The 13290-nt window shown below is 38.7% G+C and overlaps 1 protein-coding gene across 2 annotated transcripts; it reads right to left on the reverse strand.

Annotated features, from left to right (window-relative positions):
* Positions 1-1260: 1260 nt before the first annotated feature.
* Positions 1261-11818, reverse strand: LOC308689970 (uncharacterized protein). Of its 2 annotated transcripts, none has more exons than XM_081364124.1 (6): positions 11634-11818; positions 6412-8588; positions 5698-5791; positions 4009-4058; positions 3778-3852; positions 1261-1958 (listed from the first exon to the last, which is right to left on the reverse strand). In XM_081364124.1, exons 2-5 carry the CDS (start codon positions 8584-8586, stop codon positions 3808-3810), a joined length of 2364 nt encoding a protein of 787 aa, XP_081220250.1. In that variant the 5' UTR covers positions 8587-8588; positions 11634-11818; the 3' UTR covers positions 1261-1958; positions 3778-3807. The 2 variants fall into 2 exon arrangements, with proteins under 2 accessions (XP_081220250.1, XP_081220249.1); XM_081364123.1 differs by having other exon boundaries at positions 1261-2066.
* Positions 11819-13290: the final 1472 nt, after the last annotated feature.

Below are 13290 nucleotides of genomic sequence, written 5' to 3' on the forward strand. Positions count from 1 at the left end.
TGATGTCTCAAATAATTACAACCTATTTTAACTATTGTAACTATTTATTACATTAAGTGCACAAACAACATGCTTGAAATATAAAATGAATGCCTATGTATTGCATAATAAAACAAACTGTAAAGCAACCATTCAATTTTTTTTTTATATATAAGGATAGGTTTCAACATGTTCTAAAATGCAAAAAAGGCCATACCTGTGAACCCTCTAGGTTTTCCCGGGATTCTCCCGTATTTTACCTTGCTATCCCACTATCATCCCGTTGAAATATTTTCCCATATTTTTTATCTTTCTATAAAAAAAATAAAATAAAAATATCCCACTGGGCACAAACCAGTTAAGCGGAAATCCCGCCATGCAGCTAATATCATTGGTTAAGGTTACAAAAAATGTCCCTTATTTTCAAATCCCACTGTTGACAGGTATGAAAAAGGTATGCACTCTAAAACTCTTTTATTATAGACGGGAGAAAAGAGTTTTAGAGTGCACACTTTTTTAGCATTTTGATTATATGTCCCATCATCTAATTAGCTGGGAGAGCACTGTGTGTGTTTTGATTGGAACATACGGTTCTGTAAAAAATAATTAAATATAATTTTTTTATAAATGAATTGTCCTGCTAAGTACACACAAACATCATTAATTTGAATCATGTAATTGGGAACTATATTGGAATCCAAAAACGTAGCTACCTAATACAATATAAGCTAAGCTAGCAGGCTAATCGTGTAGATGTATGCTAAGCTAACTAAAAAATAAAACGGTAAGAATGAGAAATGCTTTGTTTCACAACCTATAGCTTGAGTTGCATACTATTTTAAATGATATAAATCATAACGTGATTTTGCAGAAATAGTATTGGTGCTAAAAATAATACCCATTACCCTTTATGACCCGGGCCAGTAACAATGACCGAACACCTTAGTAACACCAACCAAAAACCATGACAACCACCTAGAACATCCTAACAACAGGAGAGCAAAACATGTTAGCAACTGCTCTGCAATCCAGTCAGAGAAAACCTTTTCGACTTAGACACCCACCTTTGCAGAGGAACGGACCACTCGTAATGTAAAGGTTTAGTTTTAGTATAAGTTTCATTTGCTGTAACGGAGGCATGAAAGAATCTTTTTAAGAAATACTCACTTGACCCAGGTTTGTTTGATTGTGAAGGTTGTTTAGCACCACCATCTGGACAAACATGTGCATCAACACATCCATCCCAGTGCAACATGAAGAACAGTCACACAGTCGCATGTTAGGAATGTAGAACATAAAAACATTTATTGAAACAGAGCTCGAGACATCACAAGGCATCGGGTGAAATGGAAAAATCCTACAGACTCCTCGATTCCCAGGCCACAAGATTCAAAACGCAAATCAAATTCATGTTTAAAGCACCCTGTAGCTGTTAAAAAACATCAAATTATACAAGGTGCTAAAACACACTCTGTTCATTGGCAAATAAATACACACACATATGCATTAAACATAAATAGAAATAAATATGTTCACATACTAGTGCATACGATACCACTGGAGGAGACTCAGCATTTCAGTTTTATGTGATAAAGATGTCACTGTTAAAAAATGGTCAGTTCGTGTTGCATTAATGAACAATGAGATGCTGGAGTTCATATAAGAATGACAAACTAAACAAACAAAACGAGCACTTCTGCTCAGTGCACTTGTACTGTAACTTTAAATGAAACAAGGCTCTCATTATTCACTTTCAAAGGGCTTTACAGGATTCAGTGTGAAGCGGAATGAGATATTTGGCCTTCAGTGAAATGGAGATGGTTTATGTTGTAAGATCTGCAGAGGTTGAATATATCGAGCGTTCGTTCAGAGAGCAGAAGGAATGCAGTGAGAATCATCCAGCGACGTCCAGGGCACAGCTCGGCTCAAGCGACGGGCCGTCAGATGTTCAGCTCATCCGGTCCAGGGCCTTCAGACGCCTGAGAGTACATGTAAACACTCAAACACGTGAAGTACAAAATCAACTGGAACAATCTGTAAACACTTCAGGGATCCACTGCGCAGCCAGATGCCCTGCTGAAGTCTACCTGTGGAGGAAGATCAACAAACAAATGATCAATACACCATTAAAAATACAGCTTTACGGGCCGTTTTCAACTAAAAACGGAAAACGTATACATTTTGGCTGTTCAATTTGCATTTTGGGGCCAAAAAACAAACTTTTGAAAACAGTTTCAAAGTGCATATTTTTGAAAACGATACCGTTTTTGTTTGTGTAAACAACTAAAATGTGAAAACTGTGAGGCCACGTTCATACGTATTATGAGTTCAGTCTATAGGTGCGTAATGTTTCTTTACAAACGGACATTGCCATCTACTGGCCTGGCATGAATAATACAGCGTTTTTAATCGTTTTCAAGGATCCGTGTGAACGGGGATCGTTTAGACAATTTTGTCGTCTAGGGTTGGGAATCGAATACTTGAGGTCGGGAATTGGATACTTGTTATAAAATACAAATTTCGATTCCTCTTATTGATTTCTTTGTGAGCATTTCAATATGACTTTAAACAATTCAAGCGCAAGACGACTCGCGCTCTGTTTTCAGTGCTGTGGGCATGTGTAACTATATTGGGAAACTCTTAAAGTGACAGCAGCCTAATATTCCTGCTGCCGTCTCTATAATAACACTAATCAAACGACAGAGGACAAAGAGAAAATTCTTGACTGAATAACTATATTTGTAATGTACTGTATATTTTATTTATAAAGTGCAGTGTTATTTTACATTTGATTACGGTTTCTGTACCTGAATACCTGAAAAACTTAAAACACTGTATTTCAATCATATATTTGTTCTGTTGTATTTATTTGTTGCGATTGCTCTTTTTAAAAAAATGTTTTTTTTTTTTAAATGAATGAGTGTTTACTTGTCTTTAATAATGCTTTAAAATTTATATTAGTTAGGTTAGTTTGGTTTGCAATAAGACTAAATGTGTCGAAATTAGGAATCGATAATAAACGTAATTATTAAAATTCAAAGATACCAAAGCATATTGTCGTCTGTGAGCGGAAAAAGGAAAAACTTTTCGTTTTTTAGTGCATCGATGTCATGTAAACGTACGCTTAGATTAATAAAATATGAACTTGTTTGAGATATCACTAATGCTGAATAATGCACCAAAACAAGAAAAGAGTTTGTCATATGATAAGTAGCGCAGTGTTATAACACCAGTTACAGTGCAAAAAAAAAATTTAATGAGCATCTGAAAGTGTGTTAAAAGATAGAGTACAACTTATCGAAATCCGTATCATGTCACGTGGAATCGCTCACCGTGGAAAGACGTCAGTAAAACAGCTTGTAAACAATGTCATGTAACGTCACATTTACCTCAGAAAAACCATATCCAGTGACCATAAACTCGTTAGTCAGCTAGAATAACTCATTTTGCTAAATATATGCACCATATTCATTATAATTTTTAATGTTCTTCAATATTTAATGCATGTTTGAATAAATCTGGCAAGTTTTAATGACAGCCACCATTTAAATGTTTATATTTCACATAACTTTATTATTATAAAATAAATATAAATAAAAGTGTAATTTAAGTGTTTGTATACAAATCAGTTAATTTTTACCTTCAATAATAGTAGGCTAATGAAGCCTATAGGCTACAACTGACTCCCATAGTTTACAGCATTAGTTAAGAGATTTGCTCTCCTTGAGATAATGTGCCATGTATTCATGATATCCAAAATTGTGAAATTTGTGTACAATCCCCAGCCCTATAAAATACCTTCAAAGACATTTCAACCCGCCCCAGATGTCATCTGTTCTTCAGCCTGCTGACGCTCAATCTGGATGCTTTATTCTGAGAAGACAAAACCACGAGCGTTCGTTATCGGCACTGAAGATGATGCAAGAGGAAGACAATAAAGCTGAGGAATTCAATACTGCAGTCTATTATGCTGCAAACTCATGTCATTTTCATAACTTAAACTCAACTAAAGCAACATCTCTGAGTCACCTTGTGCTTCGGGCATCTTACGGTGAAGTTCTCCTCATTGAGCGCACTGTCTGTGGAGAAACAGCACAGACAAACACTTCAAACACACAAGCATCAGTGCAACAAAACAGAGATGAGTGTTCCAACCCAATCTCCAGAACAGCCGGATATGGGAAATAAGCCGATGCCTTACAAGAAGCTGGACAATACAGCTAAATCAATATTTCCATTGCTCTGAAATGACTTAAAACAGTGGTTCCCAAACCGGTTCCTAAAGGTCTCCTCAAGCAAACACATTAGCTCACCAGTAGAGACTAGATCTAATTATTTGTGTATCTGATCTTAAATTGTAGACTGTACACATCCGTCCAGATCTGATTGTTTTCTGGAATATCTTCACTGGTTTCTATGGCAATGGTGTTTCGTTGTGAGGAATGTGCCAAAAACAACAACGTCAACATGGGTTTTAAACACAGATGTTGTCTTATTTACATCATGACAGTGTGTGGCCGAGCTACTGCGTCTTCTGAGTGGCTTTATTCAGTGCCGTCTTCTCTTTCAAAACATGTCTGTTATATTGTCATTTTCTGCTCGTCACTTTGCAACAACACAGCATTGTTTCTGCAGCGACTTTCAGCATGTGTCCTATAACGACGTTTGACGTGGTGTGAGAAAGTCACATAAACCACATGGAAATCCAGTCAGATCAGTCAGGCTGTAACCGAAATCTGATTTGAATAGGATTTCAAACCAATGTAGCTTGAAACGGATTTGTAAAAATCCAGATTTCAATCGGATATGCACAAAAATCTGATTTGGACTGACAGTCAACAGTGACTTGTTGCCTCGCTGCTCTATCAGGCAATGACTGCGTAACAGTTTAATGATCTACAGCAAAATAGAGCGAGCTATTAATAGAGCGAACAAATATAATAGTAATTTCTCGCTAGAAATTACATCAGAAGTGGAAAATGTTGGTCAAAAACGTACATTTACGCCATCTGACCACCAACCACATCTTTTAGACGCCATCTTTCTTTTTTCTAGCTTAAAAATGCTGCATTTGGAGGACAAATGCAATGTAAGTTTCACTTCCTGTCACCTGAGATACTTCATCTGATGGATTTCTGAAGGCAGCATAGATGTATCCTTCACTGCCTTTGATATCCCACAATCCTGTGCTTTCCATTCTGGGACAGTTGAGCTAGAAAAATAAAGTTGTGTCTAAATGTAAATTTTTAACCAATGTTTTCCACTTCTGGTGTCTTTTCTAGCAAGCAATTATTAATGTAGTCATTAAATATTCTCTTAGTTTTCACCAAAGCTCGCTCTATTTTGCTGTAGATCATTAAAGATCTCAGAAGTCTGTCTGAAATCAGTTTTGTGAGGAGCCTTCGTGCTCAAACACTCCCTGCAGAGTCATTGCCTGGTAGAGCAGCGAGGCAACAAATCACTGCCTAAGATTTGGCACTAAAAGATGCTTCCTCCACGGAGATATGAAGGCAACAAGGCACGTCCGTATAGGAGGAAAAGGAAACATTGGAAATGTGCAGTTCTGGTGGCTCCAGGAACAGGGTGGAGAACCACTGCCTTGAAACAATGTTGTTTTGTTTTTTTTAAATCAGAAGAACCATCATGTGAAACAAGTTGTTCTGTACACTGCATTACTGGGTTTCAGTCGGTGCGGTGTGACGAGACCGTGAGCATTACCTGACTGCAGGGCACAGGGGAAGTGGTACTTATTGGGGCAGTCCTTGAAGAAACATCCCAGAGTGGCACCAACCATGTGACAGTGCGAACACACCTGTAACAACCAAACACAACACACACACACACACCTTACAGCTTCTGGAGATTCAGAGACAGCGGTGTTTGAAGTAGTATAGCTTTGTAATGCCATGTCGGCACCTGAGGCATCTTCACGAGTGACAAAAATAGAAGAGCTGCATAAATACAATTATATTATACAAGATGTTTTACATTAACATATGATAACAAATTCTAAAACCTTTACTAAACAAGTCCTTAAGTATTGCCTACTTACATTAAAAGTGAGACAGCCTAATAAAATGTTTAAAGGGGTCTTGCAGAACATACATGAGCAAAGAATGATGGTCAATCTTGTGTGACCTATGCCAGCAGGGTTATTTTACATATAGCCAGAAATGGATGGATAGAGGGATGGATGGATACATAGATAGATACACTGGATGGATGAATGGATTGATAGATAGACTTAGATAGAGCTTCATGGAAAAAAATCTTGGGGGGAAATGTGTTAATGGTCATGAAAATAATGTCACAATGCAAAAAATCGTAATAATAATTAAAAACGGGTTTCACTTTCATAATGCAAAATATAAGATCTTTTAATAATACTAATAATAATTTTGGTGAGAAACAAGACTCTTAAAAAAAACGTACTGTTCCTTGTGCAAGTCGGATGGCCTCCTCCAATCCATAGAGTTTCCCTTTAACCAAAAAGATGCCTGCAGTCCAAACGCTGCAGTCCTCATGTATCCAGTGCTCAGCACAGACCCCGGACTCCTCCGCGTTCTCCTTCCCCTGCCGTGGGACCTCCCGGGACGCCCCGTCCTCTAAACTGCAGACGGAGTCCGGATCGCTGCAGTCGGGGTCCTGCTTCTGGGCTTCGGGACCGCGGTCCACCTTACAGACGGGCTGAGCTCCGCTGGAGTGGTACGGACCATGCAGGTCCCCGAGGCCTTCGACGTTCCCGGCCCGTCCACACAGGCAGCAGAAGCGCCGGACCTGAAGCCTGGCCTCGGAGCCGACCCGGCCCAGCTGCAGACAGGAGGATTTCGGGATGACTCCCGAGACCGTCTGCTGGGACCCTTTCTTTGCTGAATAATCGTCCTCTTCCCTAAAATTAACGATTGAGCAGGAGGAGAACTTCATACGGATGTAAGGGGCAAAGCCGTCCAGCCTAGCGTGAGTCTTCTCTTCTTTGTGGTTTGCATATCGGAGTTTGATCTCCGGCTCTTTAGGAGAAAACAGGGATGAAACTCCAGACGTCCAAGGTTTTCTTCTTCTCTTAGCCTTACTTGCTGCAGATTTACTGCCTGGTGACGGCCTCGCCTGCTTAGCCATTTTGGGTCTGGTTTGGGATCTGGATTGGGAACTAGATTGGGATCTGGGTAGGGATCTGGGTTGGGATCTAGGTTGGGATCTAGGTTGGGATCTGGGTTGGGAACTGGATTGGGATCTGGGTTGGGAACTCGGTTGGGATCTGGGCTGGGAACTGGATTGGGAACTAGATTGGGATCTGGATTGGGATCTGGATTGGGACCTGGGTTGGGAACTCGGTTGGGATCTGGGTTGGGATCTGGGTTGGGAACTGGGTTGGGAACTGGATTGGGATCTGGATTGGGATCTGGATTGGGATCTGGGTTGGGATCTGGATTGGGAACTGGACTGGGATCTAGATTTGGGCCTCGGTTTTGTCCTCTTCCTACTTTTCGAAGCCGGAGTCTTCTGGGAACGGCTTGGCGTTGAAGAAGATACCCCAATCTGTGGAGATGCCAAGTTGCTTGTGTTTTCGCCATCTGAGGTAGACGGGAAGTTTTGGGAATAAGCAGCTTCCGTGTCTTCTTGATCGCTGTCCTGTGGGGATATGGGTATCAAGACCGACTCCATCCACGACAGCAGCGATTTGGATCCGGAGCCAGTCCTACTGCCGCGGCCTTCAAAGATCGGTTCATCCATTGCACAGACGTTGTTCACATTTCTGGGATTGTCCATTTGATGATCATAGTCGACTTCCTGCTTCATGGAGAAATTGTTTCGTCTTCCACTGCTCATGTCGTTAACGATAACACTTTCAGTTCGGGGGCGCCAGTTCGAAGGCGTCTTGCATCTGGAGTTGCTCACCGGCACCTCAATGACGTCACTGTCCTCGTCACTGGAGATGTATTCAGCGGAGCAGGGAGACGTTTCGTTAGCGCCGGTACATTCGGATGCGAGAGTTTCAATGGCAGTCGACTCAACCGCTGAGCTGGTGGAACGTAGTGTGTGTGCGGCAGCGTTGGCGTCCTGAGGTAAACATGACGAGCCCTTAGTCTGTGACAGTGCGTCACTAAAGTATGGAAGTGTCTCTAATGCATGGTGTGCTATCCTACCTCCTAGTGTGCGGTTTTCTAACACTGTTTTGCGACATCTTTTCGCTTGCGTCAACGCTTCGGCCATTTCAACGTCGTAATCTGCGTCATCCTCAAACTCTTGGTGTGTCGGTGGGCACTGAGACAGTATCTGAGCCACGGACGGCAATCCATTGATCAGGGGTAAAGGCATAGAGTAAGAGCCATGGGATGATGTCCCGCAAATCCCATGGTGCTTTGATCCTGGTTCTGGGTGATCGGGTGGAGTCTGTTTGCTGGGCCGAGTGATGTACCGACCGGACCGAGACTCTGACATGTTAGCGCTCTTGCTCCCTGAGGTAATGCCACACCAGCTGGGCTTCTTCACCAAATCCAAAGCCTCCATGGAGTTTAATGGGCCCTGCCTGCATCCCACAGACAGATCCAGAGCTGAAGAACGAGACTCCTGAAGGTGCATGACATCGACCTGGTCCAGAGGGTCCATGACTGAAAGAAACCAAATGCAGAAGTCAATATAGGCTTTCGCACCGGGTAGTTCTAGGAACTTAGTTTTAGGAACTAGCCACCAGGGTGGTTCCCTGAGAACTATTGTACATAGAAAGTAGAGAGTATATGAAAAGGTATTAACGTATGCCGTGTGGTTGATGTCCAGTGTTGTTAGCTGAGCAGAAATACATAATCATGTTTCTCTTAGTCGCCTCAAAGTTGCGTTGGGTTTTCTCCTCAACGTAAAGGTTAAGAGGCACATCTATCACTGTTTTCCATCTTCGTTTAGTTAGTTTCTGGAGTAAATAAATAGGCTATAATCTGTGTGCTAACACAGCTTTTTTGAAAATGGCGGGTGCTGGTGTTTCGCGTGCGTTCGGACAATCTGGCTACACTAACATCACTGGTAGTTTTCTATAGTGCTGGTTTAGACCCTACTCTGAAAGGAGCTAAATTAATTCCTCCAAAAGGAGATCCTAGAACTAAAATCGTTCCTATGAAAAGTTCCTCCGGTGCGAAAGCTCCTGTTAGCATGGTCAACGTGAACTCTGCTGGCAAATTAGAATATGTCAATATAGAGAAAAAACAGAGAGAAAGACAGATGTCTCAATATTTTGGTATGAAATGCATTTTCTAAGAACTCATATTTCAAGTTTTGACTGTAAATGTCACGCCTGTAACGCTGGAATTGCCCTGTAGCACAAGTGAAAATCAACAAGACTTTTCTTTTTCAGTCTAACCCAGGAGTGCCCAACCCTGCTCCTGCCGGACAGGATCGACTGTCCTGCACAGTTCATCTCCAACCCTAATCAAACACACCTGCCTTTAAAGGGTTAGTTCAGGAATAGTTCACAGACATATTAACGATGTCTTTAATGCATTTTCTGGGCCAGCAAGTTATAATGTCTTAGAAGCCTATGGAGGAGTGAGACAGCTCTCAGATTTCATCAAAAATATCTTAATTTGTGTTTCGAAGATGAACGAAGGTCTTACGGGGTTGGAACAACATGAGGGAGAGTAATTACTGACAGAATTTTAATTTTTGGGTGAACTAACCCTTTAATGATCCTGAAGACCTTAATTGGTTGCTTCAGGTGTGTTTGATTAGGGTTGGTGATAAACTGTGCAGGACAGTCGATCGGCAGGAGCAGGGTTGGGCACCCCTGGGTTAGAATGAAAAAGAAAAGTCTTGTTGTAACCCCACACTTTCCACATGTAACTCGATTTTGATCCGTTTAGTCATCATTTTTGGAGCATCACTGCTATGGCAAGTAGTTTTGAATTTTTTTATTCATTCCCAGGATATGAATTCTTGATATCAACAATTCAATTTTCACTAGTTAAAATGTTCATTCTTGACATCAACAATCAATGATGTCATCACACGCAGATATACAAATTCTTGACTTCAACTAGCCTAGTAAAAACTATAATTCTTGAAATCTGTTATTGTATTTTCACTAGTTTAATGTCACCATAGGCTGCCATTCAGATTCAATTGTTGGTATCAAGAATTGATTTCTTACTAGTTGAAGTTGCAATTTCACATTTCAGAAATACAATTCTTACTAGTAAAAATCATAATTTTGTTATATCAATAATTACATGGTTACTAGTGCAAATGTCTGTTCTTGATATCAACAACTGAATTGCTACTAGTAAAGTTTTTAAATCAACAATTCGACTGTCACTAGTGACTACTAGCCTATGTTCATTTCTGATATCATATTAGTAAGAAAGCCATTTTAGATATCAATAATTAGGAGAGCAATTTCAGATATCAGAAATATATTTTCAGATAGCCTATCCGAAATACCAAATTAAATAAGCTGAAATACATTTACAGGAATCAAGAATTAACATTTCAATGAGTGACAATTGAGTTCTTGATATAAGGAATTTATATTTTTTGTAGTAACAAAGTAATTATTGATTATGAAAAATTATGATTTTTACAAGAAATAATTAAATTTCTGATCAAATATCAAGAATTCATATCCTGGGAATGAAAGTCAAAACGGCTTGTCGTATCCCTGTGTGTGTCAGTGTAGAAGTCAATAGGTCGTGGCATCAACCCAGACCTCTGGTTGTTTTGTGTATCGAACTGGAATAGGATAGTGTATTAAAATGTCTGACTTCCACAACAATCTACGACTTAGGCTATATTCTTCATCTCTGCCATCACTTTCACTGCTTCGATCCTCAACTACTTCCTTTCTTAGTACTATGACCTCATTTTTTTGAAGCACTGCAGTCTCTATCATCAATACCTCCTGGAAAAGCTACAGCAACATCAACCTAAAACAGTGAAGACGACAATTATACTACCAGAGTGCCAGTACTGAAGATCCCCTAAAAGGACATAATTGTCATTTATGCATGACACAGATTTTCTTTTGGCCTTTTTGAGTTATTGATTTTACAAAATGTGCATTGAAAATGCCCCAAAACATTAGAAAGCACATTTGGATGTACAATGATTTTTTTAAATGTATATATGAATATATTCTAGTATAAAATACCTTGACAGCATGTGACCTTTACTTCCTTGTTTCCAAAAATGACAAGCACATGACAAATAGATTAAATGTATTGGCTGAAGGGGATGGCATACGATATTACTTAGGCTATATATATATATATATATATATATATATATATATATATATATATATATATATATATATATATATATTAACATTATTATTGTATTTTAATTGCATTTTTTTAAACGATGTCCCAAAGAGGGTTAAAATAAAGTGCTCCTTAACCAAGAACACACTGGTCAATCTTTTCTAATGATGCTCTCAAAGTTCACCTGAAATCAAGAATCATCCCACAGCAACATCAGGATAAATACTAACACACAAACCCAAGAGCAAAGCAGTTCAATACGCACACATCAATCAATATGAAGCCCAATAATGTGGTTTGTATTGATGTAAGGAGCTTTGCTGCGCCATGTTTTGATCGATCTATCGACTGGTATAGATGAACTCACTATCACTGAAGCTAACGCTAGCCAGGTGTCAGTGCAACACTCACCCGAGGATGAACACGTCCCTTCACTGCCCAGAGTTTCTCAACATCTTATCAAAGGCACGGGAGGGGGGCTAAAAAATTAATTTGGTCTAAAACACATATAGACTAATCATATAAAAGAGTAAAACTACTGGCGAAAGCAGGACAAGGCAGTTCTTCTGTTTAACTGTGTGACTCCGGCTAAACATGGCGGCCGGAATACGAAACACAATAGAGAAGCTTTCAAAATAAAAGACAAATCTTCAGTACAAAAGGCCAACTTATCAAGAGTGGGCCTCATGAAACACTTCCCCGTAACATAACAGCATATAATGGCTAAGAAAAATAAAATATAATGAATATACACGTTTAAAAGTTACATATTTTAAATAGGCTGCTAACTAATAAGACAAGTAGGCCTAATGTGAGAATGAACGGTGATCTATCAGTCAAAGTCACATTTCACCATTAATATCATCACGTTATTTTTTATATTATGACTATTAAGTAAATATTCCAGCCCAAATTCTCAGTACCGTAATGCTTCTTAAAATTATATACTTGAATTGAACTCCCCCCCCCCATCATTCTCCATGTTGATGTCCATTAAGAGTGTCATTCGTGTAATAACACAGTAATTATTAACTTATCCCTATTCATTTTTAGATTTTAATTGCATTCGTTGTTCCATAATGTACAAAACAAATTCACATAATTATGACACAGTGTTTAATCATAAGGTCAAGTTTATTGACATAGAAAAATAACAAGTAAAGACTACAAAAATGAGATCACCAAATAATAAATATATTCCAAACCAAAAGTTTTCTAAGTGAATCAACTGTAAAGGCACAGATAAAATTATATAAAACACAGAGGAATGCTCATGTACTTGTTTCGGGATAAAATAATAAATTATATAGCTCACTGTTAATTGAATACGTTGATTTGGTCTTTTATGATCATAAATCACTCCAGCAGCTCAGAATAATAGCCTACGACACATATTAATAACATATTGCACGACCCTCTGTCTCTGAATTACTTGAGAAACCTTTCTGACGCTAAAATATGAATTCACTTTTGTCTGTCATGTCTCTTGTGTCACTCTTCACACAAAATCAAATCATGCCTGCTTAAAACAACATTTTTACATACACTACAGGCCAAAAGTTTGGAAACATTACTATTTTTAATGTTTTTGAAAGAAGTTTCTTCTGCTCATCAAGCCTGCATTTATTTGATCAAAAATACAGAAAAAAATGTAATATTGTGATATATTATTACAATTTAAAATAATTGGTTTTCAAGTTATTATACTTTAAATTATCATTTATTCCTGTGATGCAAAGCTGAATTTTCAGCATCATTACTCCAGTCTTCAGTGTCACATGTGACATCCAGTCAATCACATGATCCTTTAGAAATCATTCTAATATTCTGATTTATTATGAGTGTCGGAAACAGTTCTGCTGCCTAATATATTTGATGAATAAAAGGTTAAAAAGAACTGCATTTATATAAAAAAAAAAAAAAATGTATATATATATATATATATATTCTAATAATATAAATCTTCTTTACTATCACTTTTTAACACATCCTTGCAGAATAAAAGTATTGATTTATTTCAAAAAAAGAAAGAAAAAGATGACTGACCCCAAATTACTGACCAGTAGAG

This window comes from Scardinius erythrophthalmus (assembly GCF_964197995.2).
Source record: "Scardinius erythrophthalmus genome assembly, chromosome: 1".
In the NCBI taxonomy this organism is placed as follows: domain Eukaryota; kingdom Metazoa; phylum Chordata; class Actinopteri; order Cypriniformes; family Leuciscidae; genus Scardinius; species Scardinius erythrophthalmus.

What these genes read in the sequence shown, in the direction of transcription:
- LOC308689970 (XM_081364124.1), bottom strand. Translation starts at nt 8,586, where the DNA reads ATGGACCCTCTGGACCAGGTCGATGTCATGCACCTTCAGGAGTCTCGT. An exon ending in TCCGACTTGCACAAGGAACA is followed by an intron (nt 5,792 to 6,411) that starts GTACGTTTTTTT and finishes TGGTTGTTACAG; the next exon opens with GTGTGTTCGCACTGTCACAT. An exon ending in TAAGATGCCCGAAGCACAAG is followed by an intron (nt 3,853 to 4,008) that starts GTGACTCAGAGA and finishes TTGTCTTCTCAG; the next exon opens with AATAAAGCATCCAGATTGAG.